This window comes from Tubulanus polymorphus, chromosome 5 (genome assembly GCF_964204645.1).
Source record: "Tubulanus polymorphus chromosome 5, tnTubPoly1.2, whole genome shotgun sequence".
NCBI lineage: Eukaryota > Metazoa > Nemertea > Palaeonemertea > Tubulaniformes > Tubulanidae > Tubulanus > Tubulanus polymorphus.
This window is the reverse complement of record NC_134029.1, coordinates 8771545-8793134: the sequence shown is the minus strand read 5'-3', so window position 1 is coordinate 8793134 and position 21590 is coordinate 8771545. Positions and strand designations below refer to the sequence as shown.

The following is a 21590-nucleotide window of genomic DNA, read 5'->3' as shown; positions in this document are numbered from 1 at the left end:
TTAATTCGTAGATGTTTCTCGCAGTTTTGGGTTTGCATGAATACAAATGAAATTCACCAGCAACGTAAGACTACGCCTTTACTGCGCAATTGGGTTCGTATGAGAGTAAACTTCCGACCTCGATCGGAACTAGTGCTAAAACCGAAGAGGTTCTTCAACTGATGTAAGCACTTATGATCATCAGTGCCTTGGCCAATGAATATACGATATGTTATGAAACGGATTTGCTCGATTCTGAGATCATCGTGAAACTGATTGAATGGACGCGTTAAGCCCAACGCACACGGCACCGAAAAAACGTTTTTTCCTCGTCAAAAAAACGTTTTCGATGTTTTTTGCCATGCCGTGTGCGGGGGAGGCAAAACACAAAACGCCGAACTGAAAAACGTTTTTCGCGAAACAAGCACTGCTTGATTTGAAAACGTTTTTCGTCCCGTGTGCGTTACACGTTTTATCGTTTGCGGGCAAAACGAGGGTTTTATTTCCATGAACGTTGAACCTTTTTCATGGAAGTGGAACTTTTTTCTAGAAAGTGGAACTTTTTGTTAGGTAGCCATGCTGTATCGGGTCATGGGAGATGTCACGTAGAAAATTTTGGACAAATGAGATGCAAAGAGAAGCTATATTACAACTCCTATAGCTTGTTTGGGGTGAAGTTTGCTTCTTATTTCCTACAATTTTGCTTCGAAATGAACTAAGTTTGGAAGTATTTGCATGTTTTGAGCGAAAACGAATGACAAAAAAGTGTTACCAATGAGTGAATGTTTTAAATCAATGCTCAAATGTTGTTAAGGTAGGCATCTGAACCACCCCCTAAATACGGGCCTGCGAAGCTGTTAATTGCAATGTCGTTCGTTTACCTTGATGCATTAGGCACCGACGCTTAAAACATAATTTTTGATTGTTGATAATGTTGATTGTATACATTTCATTGAACAGCTGGTCTGTTATTTTCGTTGTCAGGACGTAATTTCAGCTTTTAACAGTAGGTTATTATTTCGCAGAAATTCGCTGATGTGTGTAATGCAAATATTTCATTTAGTTGTTTGTTCCAAATTAATGTATGCTAAATATTCAAAATGTGATGTCTTTAAAGGACCATTTAACGCATATAATACTTAATTTCAATATAATGGATTGATAATTTGTCATGAAGAAAATAATTGAATTTTTCCTAAACGAAAATTCTTTGATTTGGTTGATTTCTTTCTGGATTTATTCCTAGGGTTTAATCCCTAAAGCTTGTGACGGACAAGGGCAAATTTTGAATGTGTCAAACTTGGACTCCAGGATCCAGATTCAGGAAAATTAAATTTAACTCTTACTCACAACTGTGGATCTGGGGTTCGGAATTCAATAATAGGCGAATTAATGGCGCATGAATGATGCGCCGAAGGAATTTGCCTTTGTTCTTTACAAGCATTCGAGTTGAATGTTTTGAATCGATTTCAGGTTACGTCAGACCTCACTCGTTTAGAAGGGGATATCGGGGTCATGTTTATATTCATTAAATTGCTTATCCGGATGTAAACCATTCATCATACTTGGCGTTCTCATTTAACTCCGATAGTTCGGAGTACGATGTAACGTGTGGTCTTTCTACGAAAATGCTACTGTCTATCATACCGATATTTCTTTCGGGGGCCTTAGTGGCGTGGGCTCCTACCGGTGCCGTAGCCGTCACTTCGAACGACCAGCAACATTGCGTGTACAGTTTCCACGTGTGGAAACCGAACGAAGACGTCACCAGACGCCTGGAAGCGATGGACATCCGAGATCGCAACATATCTTCGTATTTTACGCAGGAGCTATATCGCTTCAAGAACGAGCTGCTCAGGGAATTGCTGCAGTCGAAGAATTTGACGCATCACGTCGAGAAGCAAGTTCTCGAACATAAACTCGAATCGGTAAAGATGAGAATCGACCAGCAAGAACTTCGAGTTAAGGTAGGTTTACGAATTGTTCGTTGGCTCCTATAGCCAGTCCGTCTTCGACATGTAAATTCCTAACGTGAGAATAAGATGGCATTATGTTTGGCAGGATATTTATGATATGTTTTCCATTAATTAGCTGCTCGCTTTAGAAACCAAGCAAGACAAGTTAAAATTGAAGGCTCGAGCAACTAGCCCAGGTAGCGACGGTGCTACCCTGACCACCGACGGACAACAGCAGCTGATTTCGTTAGGGGACGACCTCAAAGTTCAGTCCGACAGTCTGCAGACGAAGTTCGCCTCACTCCGTAACGAGATAGGCGACTTGAAAGCCGAATGGCTTCTGATCAAGCGGGAGATCCAAGACCTTCAACGCGGCATCCAACAGCTTACGCTGGCCCACAGCGATCTGCAGTCGGACATGGTGAAATTCAAAAATTCCGGCAAAGAGACGCTACAAGAGATACTGTCGCAAGGCACGGCGATGAAGTTGCAGCAGAGCGAACAACAAGGCATCACCGACGAGATCAAACGAAACATAAACCTGCTGCGCATGGAAATCGAAGATCTTCGCGGACTGCAAACACGGATTCGCATGTCGAATTCGAAGATTCAAGACCAGCTGGCGTTGCTTCGTTACGAAAATTCGTACCTACAAAGGGCTATCATCAAAATCGGAGGAAATGATAACGACTTCAACATGACGACTATACCCGTTGACCGGCCGAGTGCGTATAACCTATTACTTCATACACTTACGTGCATCATACGTGCTCTCCCGTGTCAAACAAGCAATTCAAACTCCGATTTTCGAAATCCTTTTTTTCGTACTTCAAAATATTCTACGAAATTCCCCTTTGTGGGCATTATTCAATTGATCTTCCATTCGTATCTTCTTTGATTAATAGAAGTTTCCGAAATGCGCACTCCAGTGTTTCCAACGACGATCATTATTCATTTCAGACCCGAATGCGAACCAGAAACGAGCGCCGAAAACAGCTGTGGATATTACCGATGAAAATGTACCTCAAGGTAAGATATGATTCGGGAATCATCGTCGGAGGTCGTGCAAACAGGCGAGGGCAACGATCTATCAATGTATATTATCACTCATCAACTCGATTTAAGAACGCGTTACGACGTATTCACTGAAACAGGCCACAATCGTGACAGTCCAGTCGACTCAGTCCAGAAGTGGTCCAAAACATAGCGAGTTGTTAGATTGGCTATAGAACTAAATCGGCCTTAGACTGGTGAAAATGACTGTGCAACAGGTATAAAAAGTGACATAATCTCATGCGTCAGTCATTTCATTTTGTCTACAGATTATCGATTTATGATAGCGGGCATTCTTATTGGACTTGTATATTTGGCCTCTACTATGCTGCATTTAGTTCTTTAAGGTCGACTATTGGTAATGCGCCTGATGTCACAGCGCATCATATTGGCTGTTAAGCAGTTAACTGTAGTAAACGCTCACAGTTCACTGCTTATTCGACGTCCATATGATGTATAATACCTCTAATAGCGGGTCCCATTCTTTCCGTGAGGCAGAGTGTATACCGATTCCGCAGTATTCCTTATTTAACTCTTTGCAGATTGTCACGATGTTTACCGATTCGGATACAAGACTCCGGCTGTCTATCAGATCAAACCGAAAGGTTCGACGACGTGGGAGAGCGTATACTGCGAGATGTTCAACAAGACAGGTTGGTTGGTTCTGCAGAGACGCATTCACGGTTCGCTGAATTTCAACCGGCGCTGGTTGGAATACAAATTCGGTTTCGGAAACCCGTACGACGAATTTTGGATCGGTAACGAGATGCTGTACAAGTTGACCAACCAGAAGAAGTATATGCTACGCATCGACCTGTGGGACTGGGAGGGAAATCGGGCTTACGCGGAATACACGAACTTCCTAATCGACGATGAAGTCAGCCAATACCGTATTCACGTGAACGGTTACCAAGGTAACGCCGGCGACTCTTTGAGTTACCACGATAATATGGCGTTCAGCGCCGAGGACGTGGACAACGATTTGCACGCGAGAAACTGCGCGACGGACAACAAGGGTGGATGGTGGTACAATAGTTGTTATTTCAGCAACCTGAACGGGGTCTATCATACATCCTGGTACTCCAGAGGAGGACAGACGTTTGCCGACGGTACCGTGTGGTACACGTTAAAACAATCGGACTTTTACTCACTAAAACGCGCTGAAATGAAAATCAGGCCCTTAAACCCGTAGATACCTGTCACAGTGGTAAATTGTTTTCTGATTGTGCGGAATATTAACAGGGTGCTTTCTACTGTAAAATGACTTTCTCTTTTACTAGAGTATTTCACGCTATGCATCTGATTGAACCTGTAAAATATGCATTCTATACATTGTGTATGCACAATACTTAAAATCTTATGAAATAAAAGAGATTTGTTTCATGATTTTTGACATCTACATCTATATCTATAAAGCATGTTCAATGTATAGTTCAGATGTGAATGCCACGTCATCAGCAGTTATTACGGTCAGAATCATCGTCAGTCTCAGAGCCTGTCATCTTGTCCCAGGATGTCGACTAAAGAGACAACAGCGGTTTAGTCCTATTTCACAGAAAAGAGGAATAGCCGACAACAGCATTTTATCACCATGTTTTCAGCTCGCCAGGCCATCATCCCCAGTGCGGTCCATGATTTTGTGAAGCCGTTCAAGAGTGATGCTACCAAAGATGATTTACATTAGAGCCGTTTTTTCTCACTTTACATGCACAAATCAATTCAGTTTTTTTCTGATGCTGATGAAAGGAAGGGTCTGGGAGGTCAGTAACACACTCATATAGCTTCAGCGCTGTATGGCCGATACGATAACAGTTATCTCAGAGGCGTCGATATGCTTTCCAATATCGGCACACCTTTGAGGGCCAATGAGAGCAGCATTTGCAGCTTAGTGGTAATGGAGATGCCACGATGCCACCAGTGTTTTTCACAGGCTTGCGAGTCCTAGCGAATGCAGTAGTTCTTTCAACTAGCAGTATTCCGTTTGCAGGTAGCCGAGGTATGTCAATGTATTACAGTCGGCATACTATAGTGGCTGATTCGAGCCACGCCAAGATTTTTTGATCACGAAATATATGAGAAAGAAATTGGTAGCAATGTCCTTTTTTCTTGCAGATAATTAAAGATTTGTTTAAAGTAAATTTAAAGTGAATTTATTTTCTGAGATAAATTTCTAGCTGAAAATGAAATTGAATTTTCAGGAACACCGTGCATGCTATTTTCTTCACAAGAAATGAATTCCCAGTTAGACCGTGCACCAGAATCGAAGATACAGAGTTATCCAAAATTAATGAAAATAATGATGCCTGTCTGTTTGTATATTGCTTTACATCGTTCGGATCTCTTTGTTTCCCTTGACTAAAACCCATTGCCACAACTTATCTGTCTCAGCTTTTATTACCGTATAATATACTCCTAGCTAACTGAGTTAAATCTTTACTCACAACTGTGGAACTGGGTCAACTCGAAATTAACTAATTTAAAATGAACTAACTTTAACTCAGAGTTAACTCTAACTCACAACTGTTGAATTGGGTCCTGGGTCCTATAGTCGTCATCTTAGATCTGGTCATGATAAATCTATTTCGTATAAACCTCCTACCCGAAAGAGAAATATTGTTAGCCAATTTTTTAGTTTTATCCCTCCAATACTATCGAACTTACTTCCAAAATATATTCGGGAGATTGGGTCAGTTCAAATTTTTAAGAAAAAACTTAATAAATCACACATTTTTTAATGAATCTTACAACTGAAATGTTTTAGCTCAATGGATCTGTAATGTGGTATATTTTTCTGTACAGTGCTTTGACTCATCGTGATATTGAGCGCTATATAAGATTGAATCATATGAAATTTCATTATCATCATTGTTATTATTATTATTGTTATTGTATTAATATCTTTACTGGACACAAATAAATACAGAAATCCTATTTACAGACAATGTACAAATTAATTAGTACGAATTACTTGAGACGGTTTTTATTCTATATCGTAACGGACAGATGGCTATGATAGATTTATTTCACGTACTTCGAATTAACCGCCTTACAAACTAAAAATACGACTTATTTCTGGATGCCGGCTTTGTAAAGCTATTGATTACTGCTAATTCTTTCCGTTGAAGAAAGATTAATTGGAGTAACGCGGTTTAAAAGAACGATAATTCAATTGTGCAATTACCTTACCAATTTTAACGATGTCTAGATTTGAATAGAATTATGTTAGGTAATTGCAAAGTTAAGCTCTTACTTGGTCTATATAAGAGTGTTATTCGTACACGTAGTTCAATCAGTCCAAGTTGGGGTCTGTTGTTTACAGGTAAGAACTATTCTACTTTTTTCATCTTATTCTTTATGATTTTTGCAGAATTAGTATCTCATGTGATACATAAATGCATTATGATGTCGGTCCAAAATATGCCCAAATTACTTAATGAATCTACTATAAGATTCGCATTGGTCATCTGACGCGCTTCATTTTTTGAATTATTCAAAAAAAAATTCATCGGAGGCCACAGAAATATTTTAAGTCAAACAGCAATCTGAAAAGCAATTTGAGGTTTATTCAACTTAGCAACAACTCGGAATATGATATTTTCTCGGTAGAAAGTAATTTTTGAAGTTTATTTCGAGTTGCTTACTCGGCATATACGTCACCCCAATATCACTTTTAACTGAAAAAACCTGGTTTATTACGACTTACTATCTAGGAATTAATAACAATGATAATGATCATTCTAAAAGCGCTTTACATTAAAACAATCTCAAAGCTCTTTACGATTTATGCATTTTGTTGTAACAGGGACTAGTTATAAAACTCTTTAAATAAAAATGTTTTTTGAGATTAAAAGACTCCATTAATGTTCGGTTACTACGACGGCGCGCTGGGGACATTGATTTATTTTTTGTTTACATTTTCCGAGACATATTTATATGCGTCTTTATAAAGGTGCAGAAAAGTCCGCCATGCTTATCTGTGCTTTTTATATAGACGCGGATAGATATGGCTGAAAAAATGTTTTAAAAATCAATCAATGTGCCCAGGAGGCCTTCGTAGGTTACAGACGTGTATTAACAAATTAATAAACTTCTAAAAATCTGTTCTGAGAAAACTGAATTAATTTCGAGTTGATAACTCGGCGCACTACGGAAGCGTCCTGGGGACATAATCTAGGAAAATGGTATTTTATGTCGAGATGTATCCCAATCATGTACGGTTGAGTTATTATCTCAACATAAAATCAGAAATTTTCTTTAATTTCAAAATTCGACTTTTTTGTCGAGATCCACTGCCGTCTCAGAGACGTCGTTTACGATCAAGAAAATTTTGATTAACGATAATCTTTTTTTAACGTAACTGTCATCTACGAGCAATTATCTAAATTATTATTTAGATGATTGCTCGTAGCTGTCATACAGTTGTTTAAGGCGAGATGTAACGTAACTGTCATGCAGTTGTTTCAGGCAAGAGGCCTGTCATACAATTGCTTAAGGCAAGAGGTAACGTAATTGTCATACAGTTGTTTAAGACAAGAGCTATTAACCACATGTTTAGTGCAATTAAGATGGTTTTTTATTTTGACATTTATTCATTTACGATTCACCAACAAGTTTTTCTGTTTTTATTTCGAGTTATTATCTCGACATAAAATCAAACCTTTCGTAAATCCTCTTAAGTGGAGATAATAATTCAACATCAAATTCATAAGGAGAGTTGTGTTGTCTCAACACGAAAACGGCAAAACTTTTTATTAATGGTAAATTATGTATCCTAGATGGCAGAGGATCCGGACGAAAAGTCGAAATTAGAATTAAATAAAAGAATTTCTGATTCCATGTTGAGATGATAACTCGACATAATCGGGAAATCGATTTATCAATCGTAAATGATTTCATGTTAAGACATATCTCGATATTAAATCAAATTTCAATTTGTTCGTTAATGATGTCCCCTTTTTCCTTAATGATGTCTCCGGGATGCTTCCGTAGCATACACCTCCAAAATCACTTTTAACTGAGAACTTCGAGTAACTTACTCGGAATAAACATTGGACATTGTTCAATGAAAATATATTTCCCAAAACATTTCTACACTTTAGGAACCACCTTATTGAATTGAGATTCTCGAATTTAAAACGATCTAACCTCGTTCCTTTCAGACACAGTATTGTAGTAACGATGGCGTCGCACGTTACTGTGTTATTACTAACTTTGATTATCACAACAAGCGTCATCCGTAAGTGAAGTCTATACGTATAAACAGCCTAACTACACTATCGATAGCAATCAATAGCGCTATTTTTAAGAACACGAATGTAACTGTTCAAAATTATTGTGAAATATTCAATTTTTGATAAGCAGGTTAAAGGGTAACCATCGAAATGATAAATCACTTTTTTGTTGTAGATGGAAGGCCTGGCGGGTGTATGGGTGGCAGCTGCGGCGGAGGGGAATCCAGTGGTGGATCCGGTAAGTGTATGATCTTTGCCAATGGAACCAATTATCCAAAGTTATATTTCGCACTGAAATGAGTATCATACTATAATAACCAATACGCTTTATTTGCGTCAGTTTAAATAACAAACTCTTCTACACTTACTCTTATAACAAGGCCTTTTTCTGGGACTTTTTGAAGGCCTCATCTTGGCTTTAAGGTTCTTCGGAAAGATGCAATGTTGATTGGGGTTTCCAAGACCTCCTGACAAAGATCCTTGAAATGGATTTTAGCTGCGGAAACTGAAGGTGGTATAGTTTCTTTTCTGTCCAATTTGCGTTTAGAAGAAAATTTGGTCTTGCTCAGTGTTTCGTTGTAATTCGAGGAATGAGTTGGGCACTGTGCAGATCGTATAATTCATTCCATACTTAGAATATAATTCATCACTATTTTCAAATAGATCTCAACTATCAATTTCTAATTTCTTTTTTTTTCATTCGTAATATCCATTATATTGTTTGTAGCCGATGGTACCAAGATGAAACTTGATATAGTTATTCTGATCGGCAACAATAAAGCTACCGGTAAAAAGGTCTACGAACAGTCGCATGATTTCGTGAAGGCATTGCTGCAAACGTTCTTCATCTCCAAAAACTACGTTCATTTGCTTGTCATTGAGGCGTCCGGAAATATGGTCCAACTAATTCCAGAATTTGGAGCCGAAGACAAGTTAGAGAAAGCTTACGTTGACGCGTATACTAAGCAAATAGACAAGGATTTGCATTACAAGGATAACGCAGAGCCTAATTTTGACGCTACCACGCAAAGTCTGGCTATGCTGTTACTGCAACGCTTTCTGTCAAGGGAAACGGACGTGACGAAATTGTTCTTCATTATTGGTGAGTGTTACCATTTTCGTTCAAAATAAAACCTGGTAAATTGAAGAGCGTTTGGTCAGGAATTCGTCATGAAGCAGCATTTAACTATAGCGAAATCTTTTTCCTATGACATTATCTGCATTTTCTAACCCATACCAAATAACAACAAGGCAAGCATCAAGACAACTTTGATATGAATCGTTTTTCACTCTAAAACTTGATTTCGAAGCAGATTTTTCAGGGAAAATGTGGCCCCTAAAGCCAGCGTATTTTAGGGATTTTTTATAAGACTTGATAGCTGCGGCAATGAGTTCTAACTGTCAGTTAGCCTGCACACTGTTTTCATTAAGAAGTACATGTTCCATTTTGGGTAACGATGTACCGGTATATTTTTTGCAGGTGATATCGGTACCCCGGTAGAACCGTCGTGGCGATCGCTGATGATCGAACTGTGGACGAAATACATATCCGTCTACATGTTTCCGATATACATCCCGTTTGGCAAAACGAATAACGCGGCTTTCTTCAAAACCCTAGGAGTTAAGACGACTTTAAGTGCTGGTTCACCGGACGCTATCATTTCTAACATCAAATCGAGCGTCACAACTTACAAATCTCGTAATATATCATATCGCTTTGAAACGAAATCCATTGTCGTTTACGTTTAAACGCGGAGTCGATTCATATCTAATACATGTCTCTGTTTCAGAACCGTATCCGAAATCCCCCAAATATTTCATCGATTCGAGATATTTCGTGATGCAAAGTAAGTGGGCCTGCGATTTATCGTTTATTTAGAAAGCCGATGCCTTAGACTGATATAACTGATGGGATACGTTGATATCTGAAATTTATTTCATCTGTTTCTCTGTTTTCAGTCCAACCATTCAAAAATTCAGGTAACAAATTCTGGTAAAGCTTCACAGTTATGGATTAAGTCTAACCCCGGTATCGAAAATATTTTGAAATCAACGTTGATATTCGATAGTTCCTGTCCTTAACTTTGATTTGAAATCGCCTTGTCTATGTATTAATACGATGATCTGTCCGTATCATTAAAATAAGCAGCATTATTTTGACTGAGTCTTCATTTAGGTATAATTACTGGAGATCGAATGAGTCTACCATCGGAGTATACAACCGCCAAAACGATAACGAAAGGAGGTGCGGGAGGAAGCAATGGTGCTCAAGTTGACGTGTCAAAGAAAGGTATGTAGAAATACCATTTCATTATGTATCTCATCCTCCCCCGACAGGGAGACTGCCACGAGACTACCACGGTACGAAACCCTGCCACACTAGACCGAGTGCGCAGCTACACGCGTTGCTTAGATGACGTCATTGTCAGCCAACCCATTTATAGGCAAGTTGTGTTTATAGTTCTTCCGTGAAATTTACCTCAGCGATTATACAACGAGCAATCTGTTTGGTGCCGCAAGTGCGGCAAAGCTGCGCATGTACCTGCGCACCCGGTCTACTGTGGCACTGAGGGGTTTGTGCCGTGGCTGAGTGTAGCGATGCCATCAGGTTCGAATCCCTGCCGTGGGAGGATGTATTTATCTCAACATGGTTTTACAAGATTCCTTAAGCGGCGAATATGTAGCGGTTTTTCTCGCAACACAAACATGTCGCAAAATCGAAAAAAGCAGATCTTAGAGACACACGTTTTTTGCGGAAGGTTGCCTCACAACTATCTAATTACAATAACGCAGCCTTTTCATTACGGCAAATGCTGGCAATTGTCAGACAGGGAACCGTTGCTTTGTTTGTTTTTATGAGATAATATTTTCGCTGCGGTTTCTCACCGTATGATTGCTTTGCCAGCGATTCTACCCGTAGGCCAAATATGTTGAATTCACGAGCGTTTTTATCGTGGCTAGAAGACGTTCTTGAAAACTAGGCTTTTATCCGTCGTCATATTACAATGATCCTAAACATGCATAGGACATATCTATAATGTCCTATCTATATTAATATAATCTATTATAATATATAATATCTATAATGGCACAATCCATTTACAGTGAAAGAACGCTACGATTTTCTCATCGTCATTGACGGTTCATCGAACACTGGCCAGAAGAATTTCCAGGAATCGATTTCTATCATTGTGAAACTGATCAACATGTATTGGATATCGCCGAAATTCACAAATATATGGGTTTTCATCCTACAAGGAAACAGTGTATTGATTCTACCTATCGGTGCATTGGGACCGAATGACGATTCCGATCAGAATCAAATGGACTGGACGAGTGCATACCTATCGATGGTGAAAAGTGTAAAATTCCCGAATTCGAAACCGACGACGTATCTTGGCATGAAATTCATCGTCACCATTATCCAAGACGTCAATGGCTACATCTGGAGGACCGATGCACCCACCCCTCGGCCCACGATGCTTATAGGTTCCTTCAAACCTGGCTCAGGTGAACCAAAAGATAAGATAGTACAGATATTCACTATCTTGCAGCAATACGTGTATATCATAATGATACCAATCGCATCTGTACCCGCTGATAAAAGTTTTTATACATCGATTGTGCCAGCTGGAAGTTTAGCGCCCAAAACCGAAATCACTAGCATCGTCACATACGTCTCTACGATAGTTAAAAAAGCACCCAGTAAGTAAAATCTATGATAGTTTCAAGATATGTGCTATACCACTCGGGCTACGGAAACATCTTTTCCGACATTTTGCCACCATATATTTCAGTTACTGCTTACAGCCCTGATTGTAAATTAAGGTTTACGCAGATATTAAAACTATATTGAATCAATAGATAAATAAATGAATAGAAATATCAAAACTGCTCATACTAGAGCTAGTAGACTACCATTTGTAGCCCGGCAACTCCTCTAATTCAATTCACTTTGACAGTTGATTTGATTTAGTTTGAGCACATTTCTCTTCTATAATTCAATATATTCAACCAAGTGTGTCGTTTTAAGTAAAAGCGCTTTTCGACATTTATTCACTACTTTTTACTTTGTTTTTTAGAAACTCCGAAGGCTATTCCAAAGTCAGGCAGCTTGGTTTCTGGCGATCTACTACCATCTACAACCGTAACAGGTATTTCGCCTCTAGCCATTTTGGTTTTCACAATACTTAACTCCTGTGATGATTTGAAACCAATGAACATTTTCTTTATTCTTTACAGTCGATGTCAAGAAAAGCATTGGTGAGATCTTGCGTTGAACGAATTTCAGTTTAATGACACGATCTAACGATTTTTCAAAAGAAATATTTTCAATTATTCAGATACGACGGACAAAAAGGTCAAATCGGTTAATCCAAAACTTACTGTAAGGAAAGTAAAACCCAACACTCCTTCGAAGGGTTCACCGAGTAATCCAAATGGTTCTAACGACAAACCTGGTACATTATTTTCTTGAATACTATGCCGATTCGTACGATTCATCCAATGTACTCGATGATAGTGGATATTTTGCCTCGAATCGAATTCAAACTGAATAAAATGACGAATCTCATATCATACAGGAAAATCTGAGCCATCTAAGCCAGCTGGGAAATCACCAGAAAAGCCGTCGAAACCAAGCAGCCCGACAAAACCCGAAACCCCATCAAAGGGTTCACCCAGTAATCCAGGCAAACCTAGTGGATCTACCGGTACGTAATTTCTCGGATATCCTCGATAATGCGCGGATATTTTGCTCGAATCGTATTCAGCCTGATAAACTCGACGGATTTTTCTTGTAGGAAATAATCCAAAATCATCCAAGCCATCTGGGAAAACACCGAAAAAGCCATCAGAACCAGGCAGCCCGACAAAACCCAACACACCTTCGAAGGGTTCGCCCAGTAATCCAAGCAAACCTGATGGATCCCCCGGTACGCCATTTCATGAATGCTGTTCTCATACCCTGTCTAATGATTCATAAAAAATCTTCGACAATTTGTTGATATTTTGCTGGAATCGAATTCGGTCTGAACAGACGACCTATCTTTCATATAGGGACAAATCCAAAGCCGTCCACGACAGGTGGGAAAACACCGAAACAGCCATCAGAACCAAGCAGCCCGACAAAACCCAATACACCTTCGAAGGGTTCGCCCAGTAATCCAAGCAAACCTGATGGATCCCCCGGTACGCCATTTCATGAATGCTGTTCTCATAACTTGTCTAATGATTCATCAAAAATCTTCGACGATTTGTTGATATTTTGCTCGAATCGAATTCGGTTTGAACAGACGACCTATCTTTCATATAGGGACAAATCCAAAGCCGTCCAAGACAGGTGGGAAAACACCGAAACAGCCATCAGGACAAGGCAGTCCTGCCAACGAGATACCTACTGAATCTAACAAAGGTATAATAAAAACCAACGTGATGATTAGCTTGGTAAAATGAATACGATTATGGGGCTGCCCATACTTATTTCCATTTACAGACAAACGACCTCATCAGTTTTTCGTTCTGCTCGACGGATCGAAGAGAGTTCCGAAAGAAACGTTTACGAATTTCAAAACACTAGTCATCGATATGATTAACAGGTATCCGGTATTACCATACATTTCACCGAAACCGAAATACCTTGGATCACCTTTTTCCATAGTGGGGTCTTTTGTTTTACGCTCGCAGATACGAAATCAGCCCGTCTGCTACCACCATAATCATTGTGTATGTTGGAGGCTCGAATGTCAAGGTCATCAATGTCGATGGCGTGAAACCCGTGGCGCAGATGATCAAAGAAATCAACGATCTTCCACACACGGACCAAGAACCGAATATAGCAGAGCTCACTCAAGTTGTAGCCGCGGTAAGAAATTTTGATACGCCTTTCCATATCGTTTAGGACACCACCTTCCTTCGTATCCGAGATTATCTCATTCATATAAGTTCATATCCATATTTATCAAATTTATCACCCAACTTATCATCAACGATCTTTTTCTCTTAGTTGGTGTCGAAACCGAGAAGTAATGGAAACCTACTAAGTAACCTTTACCTCTTCGGCTCGTTTAGACCGAAAAGTGACGAGCCGAAATTCAAAACGCTGCTGCAAAAGTTATCGCAAATGTACTTGACGTTTACGGTACCAGCCGGTACGACACCCGATGATACGGGCTATCTTAGTCGCATAATTCCGACCAGCAAGTCCGTTCATTCTATCTCGTATAAACCGAGCATGACGCCAGTATCGATTTTCACTTCATTCATCAAGGTCGTTCGAAATCCAACATACCGTGGTAAGTGAATCCAACATTAAGTATCTTGTGGTAAGTCACACTTTGTAGATTCCTCTATATTTTACTCAAGAACATTTTGCTGCTGTTAAGTCACTACTGCCATGCCTGCCAGCGGCTGATTGAGTCACTATGTCAATCCAGATGAATGACCTCAACATATCTTTATGAACATTAAATGCATTTTTCTTCAAGAAATTTTCTTGATAGTAATTTGCCAAGTACATGGTTGCTTTGTTCCTTGATCGATTACCTTCAATTTTAGTTTTGGCAATGAAGCCGATAAATATAAAAGATTTAACGACATTCAAAACGATGTATACCCCTTCTGGTAAGTGTCAACAAAAAATTTAAGCGATAGGTAAAACTGCTGACAGGATAACTAAAGGAAGTAATTACTAATATATTTTCTTATTTCATTTTTAAAGCTATTTCAAAGGTTCTGCCATCAAGATTCACAGGTAAATCACATCAATTGAGTCAGGTCAACAGTGAATAGCTCAAAAAAGGATTGTTCTAATAAGGAGATATATAGATATATAAATAAGAATTAAATATTACTTTGGGGCAGAAAATCTGGAGAGAATAAATCAATTTGAAAATTTTGAAAGGGCCTGCTTTGATATGTTAAGTCATTTTTCTCATTTTTCCCAACAGCTCAAGAAAAACCTAAAGGTGAGTAAGCTATTTGCTACTTCAAAGTTACTGGAATTATTTTGATTTTTTGGTAGACATTTTGTCTAGCTTGTAGGAGTGTATATTCTTAAAATGATGACTAATTCTACTAATATTTTGGCTAATAGAAAGAACCAATTAGGTCAATACCAAGTGAAATATTGAGAAATATCTATTTTGTTCAAGCTTAGCCTTGGAAATTGGGAACAGTAAAACTTATCAATGATACCGTAGGGTAAATGTGTTTGCTATCGATAAACACATGTATGAATTCAAAAACCTATACAAAAACATATTTGTAGCGCATAAAGTGAAAATGGAGCTGATTTACATAATGGATACGTCGAAAGACACCAAAAAGTCCGAGTTCGATGGATATAAGTCCGGCATTATCGAAATCGTAAAACAGTACGAAATCTCGCCAGAATTCATGACGATTCATATCATATACGGCGATGGCAGCGGAATAAAATACGTGTCATTGCCAACAATGGCTAACGGTCAAAGCGGACTGACAGAAATGGTCACCACATCTCTGAAAGAGGTAACCTGCATATTTTAATGTGTGAATACAGGTGGTGAACATGTATTCGTGTATTCTTCTTGTCAATGATAAAAAGAAGTCATGGACCCACCATATATTCATTTTCCATCCGTCATGCCAATCCGTAATATCTACTGAAAATAAATATTTCCTTACCTTAGGGCCGTACCTAGCATAAGAATTTTAAGGGGGGCAGAGAAACCCGAAAAGGGCAGTTCTAAAGTCTATAATAATAATATTTGCACAAAGGGAACATTTCCAAAATTGCCAAAAAGAGCAACTGTATTTTTTTTATAAATACATACTAACAGAGCACTGTTAAATTGGTAATCAGTGGCTACTGCGAATGATTGAAAATGATTGTCTTTATTAAAGATAGTATATTCCGGTAAAGATGACCAGATGAATCTCGCACTGGCATTCACGACTCTGGCCAATGTGATGCAGCAACCGAATGGCTTTCGTCCTGGATCAAATCGTCTACTGCTATTTGCAGGGAAATTTAACATTCCCCAAGCAACTGTTCCAAAGGTGAATCAAATTGTGGTAGTTTTTTAGTAATTCTAATGAATATATATAATGAAAATGCGGACACAAAACTGGTTAACATTAAACACGTCAAATTTCAAAGTAATAATTAGCTTCAATTCTTGTATCGCTTCAGATGAAGACTACAATGCAAGACCTCGTGAAATATTTCGGGTTTATGTTCATGATGCCGAAAACTGTCCTTGAAACGCAAGTCATCGCGCCACTAAAACCTGCGAGCATGTTCATAGTGACTTCTTATTCCCCGAGTTCATTCGTGACTTTCCTTGTCAGCAAATTAACAATTTTCGTCAAAGGTACTGAAACATTTGCAACATGTCCTAGCCTTTTTCGTCGGTTTTATCTCTGGATATAACATATCAAGAGTCAAGTGTGAACTATTGAATGCTCAATTTTCAGTAAAGTATGTGTCAATTCCCGCAAACGTCGTTCAGCACTTCATGCAGATTACGCAAAGTATGTACTACTGAAGATATAATTCGTATTTCATTGAGTATCATGAGACCACGGAAGTCTTATCTGTAACTGAATTGGATTGATGAATTGATTCGTTGAACTGAACAAACCCGTTATAAGGATCACCATTGAATATTATCTATATGTAATTCATAGGCATGATGACTGTCTATGTTAAGAGCTCATTTTCAACGTCCCAATCATCCACAATCCAATCCGCAAGCTGTCCGGCTGGATATCAGAAGGTTGGCAGTGGACAATGCTTCAAACAGGGTGCAGGTAGGGAGATCTTTATTTGTTGAACGATTACGATCTCATGGGTTATTCTAGGGGTGGACACTCCTTGTCGGTGACCAAGACCCAAATTTTTAGATATGAATTTGAGAAGATTATTTGAACTTCAACAAGATTATCTACTTAGTGAAAATCTGCATACCTTTCACCGACACAACCGCTTAAAGGTGAAAAGCATGGTAGCCTTTTGGCCTATACAGGCTAATTACTTAAAATGTGCTAGGCTTATGCTAGCGTGTGGTAAAGACTTTCGCTTTGTCCTTTCAGCGCGTACATGTGCTAGTGGACTAGAGTCATACAAGGAAGAGGTTGGTAATGCAGTATTGCTTATCTGCTATCCCAAAGGTTACTCTTTAGCCAGCGTCAAGCAACAGGCCATGCAGATGAGGGCTGGGATGGTACAAAGCTCAAGTGGGATGGCGATGAGTAGTTTTAGTTATAGTGGTGGTAGCAGTCAGATGATGTCATCGGGGAGTGGACAAATGATGTCATCCGGCAGTGGACAAATGATGTCATCCGGCAGTGGACAAATGATGTCATCGGGCAGTGGAAAAATGATGTCTCTGGGGAGTGGTCAGATGTCCAGTAGCTCAGGTGGAAAGGGCTGCCATGGTGGATGTGGCAAATAAGCTTTTTAAATCATCTCTTCTAATCTCGAATCGGGACCTTTGAAGTCTCGTTTCCTATATATCTATACATGCCTAGCATCCTATATATCTTATACATCTTATTATCTATGTTCCCGCTTTTTCACCGGTGCAAATCATATCAACAACTCGCAATAAACGGTTGTCGATAAGTCTCAACCAAAAGTGTTGCTTATTTCAGATAGTTTTATTACTTGCCTGCCTGTTTCACCCTTTCAAAGACTGGCAGTTCAATCATTTCTCAGAAGCAAGCTACATGTATTTGGGAAAGCGCATCTTTAGTTAGATTTTGTTCTGGATACCTAGACAGTTTCTCGCGTCAATCGCCGTTAAACGATCCCGCGACTGACGATAAAACTTGCTCGCTAGGCCAGAAAAATGCAGACACTTCTCTGTTAAACACGGCGTTGAAAAATGCTAAACAACGGATCATAGTGTTTATGCTCGTCTCGAATTGAGAATCATAAATAAGAAAAGTAAACAGTTGCATACGATTCGAAGCCGGCAGAATGATACTGCCGGTGTTTTGCACATTACCAGTGAAGTCAGTAGTGAAAGCTGAATGATATAGTACAAAAAACAGGAAGATGATACATGAAAAAATATTTCAGATCCCCACTGGATTAACTGAACAAGAATACTAACTTATTGACGCCTTCAAAACAATCCATATACGGCTTTGATTTTGTCTACAATACATGATATGATATACATTAGGCCTACGTGATATTAAGGGTCGATGAAATTATTTTGGATTCGCATATGCAAGTAATTGAATTGAATTGACCGGCAACCAGTCTAGCTCCGATGTATTGATGACGTAGTGCACTTGAATCACACAGAATCCTTTACACACGCGGGGTCTCATCGTATAAAACCGTTATTGTAACGATTTTGTAGGCGTCAAAGAACATAAACTGCAAATAAGAAAATTGTCGAAAATTTAATTCAAAGGGACAGATTTGTTACCAAGCCAGCATGCTCAAAAATAGCATATACCAGGTGCCAGTTGCACAGTTACAGTTTAGGCTTAAGCAAGAATTCTACTTCTTTTTGGTTTAAGCCAATCTTACAACTTAAAGTTAGACTAGTCTTTAGATACACTTTTGGACTGATGTCGCGCCTCAACATCTGAGCACTGATGATGCAAGAGAGAAGGAACAGTTTTAAAACGACCTTAGGCCAAGTTTTTGGTAGAGATTTCTTTGTGAAATAAAAAGCGTTTCAATGCGTATCGCGATCCCCAATCAAACTCAAATGACAGTGACTCGGAAACCACACCGACGTAAGTCGAATCGTAGGATAAGTAATTTTGAAAAGGCCGTCCTTCCGTTTTGAACTCATTTAGACGGCAACTGGCCATAAACAAAACATAGCAAAAAATAACAAATCAGTTAACGATAATTAAGATGATATGTAAAAGTATGTAATCGATACGCAAGCTGATGCTCTTCAGAAAAATAAACATCGATAAACACCCTATTCTGACAGTCTTTCAGAAATCGATACCTGAGTCGTAGCAAAAAGTGGTACCCTCATTTTGTTTGTTTTTTTTGGAAATTTCACCTCCGTATTGTATTCTAGCTTTAACAGTTAACTGCTCTAGATATCAAGCCAATGCTGATAAATTGTCTATGATGAAATATGCATCGACTATAGAAACCGAAATACGAATGCGAATGCATTTGCTGAACAATGTTAGCTAGTACGAATTAACCAAACTGGTGCCCCTGTTTCTGGACATGATGAATAGGCTTCGCACGATCCGAAGAGAGTAAATAAAAATCTGCAACAACACAAAAATATTATGGTTTCTTATGCAGAAGAGGAAATTATTTTAGTGCTAAATGCATTTGTCTACATTGGCGTTTTGATAAACTCCCAACTCAGGCAAGCCATCATTTTTTAATATCATGTATATTCTGTGCTATCTTTTAAAATTGTTTGCTTTTTCTATTCAATCATTACGGTTATTGCGTCAGGCTAAACGTTCATACATGTGCCAGGTCATTCATTTTTCTCAGGTGTCAAACCGCATCAGGCTAGACTATGTATGTCGCATTTCCTAAAACGACCTGATCATTATGTCTCTTTTTTTAAAAGGAAATTATCTTCACTCGATCATCATTTCCCATATAACCGAATAACATCATCACGCGATGTGCCAAGGCCAAACACTGACGGGCATGATAGTATTCGTTGAATTAATTATATATATATATAAATATATACATATATATATAATTATATATATATATATACATGAATTATACAATTTGCCACGACTGAAACAAGTAAAAAAAATAGATATGTTTTTATGTTACGGTATGATTGCTGTAACAGCCGTCAGGCTCTCACTACATCCTTTAAAAGTTCATCAAAATAATATGTAAAGATGATATACGTAATTATGTTCTATCAAACTAAATCAATCGATCAAACCATCAATTGGACATTGTACTATACAGCATATTGATTCTATGAATGATCATATCTTAGAGAACAGTTCGGAGATTATCATTTATTCCTACCACGATGGTGCTCATTACGGTATTTTGGATCCCACTCGACATAATTATGTAGTCGTGCAACAGTTATCTCGATTATTCACCTCTATTACTACATCTGAGTTTCATTTACTCTTGATGCGAAAATATGGGCCATACTAGTGGAAAATTCTTACGCCGATGAAGAACAAGCGACTGGCGTAGTCTGCAAATAATCCATTACCTAATGATCTAAAATTCTGCTTTTCCACGAAATGGGTTTATAGAGGAGGTTATTTGTAATCGTCACTACGCGATGATTCTCTAAAAGTGTCTCCCACTAAATGCCAAGTTTTACCACTTTTTTAAAGGTTTTTTTGCCATTCGAACCCTTTGTTTCGAAATCGAAGACACAGATTCTTACGGAAGCTCCTAGGTGACATACGAGATATTTTTCCACAATTTCGACTTATTATGTCGAATTTCTACTTATTATCTCGAAATTCGACAAAATAAGTCGAATTCTGAATTTCGAGTTAACTATGTCGAAATTCGACTTATTTTTATGTCGAATTCGAGCTTCCGTAGATTCTTGTATTTAATTGTTGTACGCACCACAAAAACATAACATGTATGTGAGTTACACTTATAAGTTGCGGTTGAAATTTACATCTTATAGAAAAATCTGGGGGGAAACAAGGTATGTGCTAGGTCTATACCGGGTAATCAAATGCACTAGACGGGCAGCGAAGGCAATACGCATTATACACAGCGTATATATAGATATATCCCAAGGTTTCGTGTATTTTGGAATATGAATAGTTTTCGTCTATTCTATATCTCATCTATTCGTGTTTTGTCCACTTCAATAACTATTTATCGAGTTCAAAATGTTGAGATTTCAGTACGCGAGCCACGTTTACAAGTTCTTGAGACACAATAATCAGTGCGAAGTATAAGTAACGAGTTGAGTTGAAGAGTTGCAAAAATACTAACTTGAAAGTTTATTGACGCCTCAAGAAAAACCACACATATATGTTGCTTTATATTGTCGGCAATGATTGACATAATATAAATCATATAATGCTAAGGATCAATAAACTTATAGTGGATTTGATTGAGTACATCGATAATTGAATTGAATTTACCGGCAACCAGTCTAGCCCCGATATAGATGACGTAGTAGACACATCCTCTCAAAAACAATCATTAAAATTGATCAAAAATGAAACTAGAGTCATGAAGTATATCTAATTACAAAATTAACGCCAAAATTCACAACTGCAGTTGTTATTTTCAAAAACCAATATCGATGACGTAGTGCATATCGACCTCCCCTTAATGCATCCTATAGGTATCAATGATTATAAACATTGTAACTGTTTTTACAGCGCCAAAAATTCAAAGGTTATTGGCGCTGATACGCCTTTG

General features: G+C 38.5%; 2 protein-coding genes across 2 annotated transcripts; both read left to right on the top strand.

Moving 5' to 3' along the window:
- The first annotated feature begins 1575 nt into the window (after positions 1-1575).
- On the top strand, positions 1576-4371 carry LOC141905031 (angiopoietin-1-like). Its single transcript, XM_074793744.1, has 4 exons — positions 1576-1946; positions 2071-2659; positions 2895-2963; positions 3530-4371. Exons 1-4 carry the CDS (start codon positions 1608-1610, stop codon positions 4177-4179), a joined length of 1647 nt encoding a protein of 548 aa, XP_074649845.1. The 5' UTR covers positions 1576-1607; the 3' UTR covers positions 4180-4371.
- Positions 4372-13804: 9433 nt separating this feature from the next.
- LOC141906203 (uncharacterized) lies at positions 13805-17807 on the top strand. The gene is made up of 12 exons (XM_074795444.1): positions 13805-13815; positions 13904-14081; positions 14223-14511; positions 14774-14839; positions 14937-14969; positions 15166-15183; positions 15486-15727; positions 16103-16258; positions 16392-16572; positions 16676-16732; positions 16889-17011; positions 17294-17807. The coding sequence occupies exons 1-12, from the start codon at positions 13805-13807 to the stop codon at positions 17653-17655; spliced, it is 1716 nt and encodes a 571-aa protein (XP_074651545.1). The 3' UTR covers positions 17656-17807.
- Positions 17808-21590: the final 3783 nt, after the last annotated feature.

Coding starts and splice junctions, on each gene's coding strand:
- LOC141905031 (XM_074793744.1), top strand. CDS start 1,608: ATGCTACTGTCTATCATACCGATATTTCTTTCGGGGGCCTTAGTGGCG. Junction 1,947..2,070: donor AGCAAGAACTTCGAGTTAAG/GTAGGTTTACGA, acceptor TCCATTAATTAG/CTGCTCGCTTTAGAAACCAA. Junction 2,660..2,894: donor TATACCCGTTGACCGGCCGA/GTGCGTATAACC, acceptor TATTCATTTCAG/ACCCGAATGCGAACCAGAAA.
- LOC141906203 (XM_074795444.1), top strand. Junction 15,728..16,102: donor TCACCACATCTCTGAAAGAG/GTAACCTGCATA, acceptor TCTTTATTAAAG/ATAGTATATTCCGGTAAAGA. Junction 16,733..16,888: donor CTTCATGCAGATTACGCAAA/GTATGTACTACT, acceptor TGTAATTCATAG/GCATGATGACTGTCTATGTT.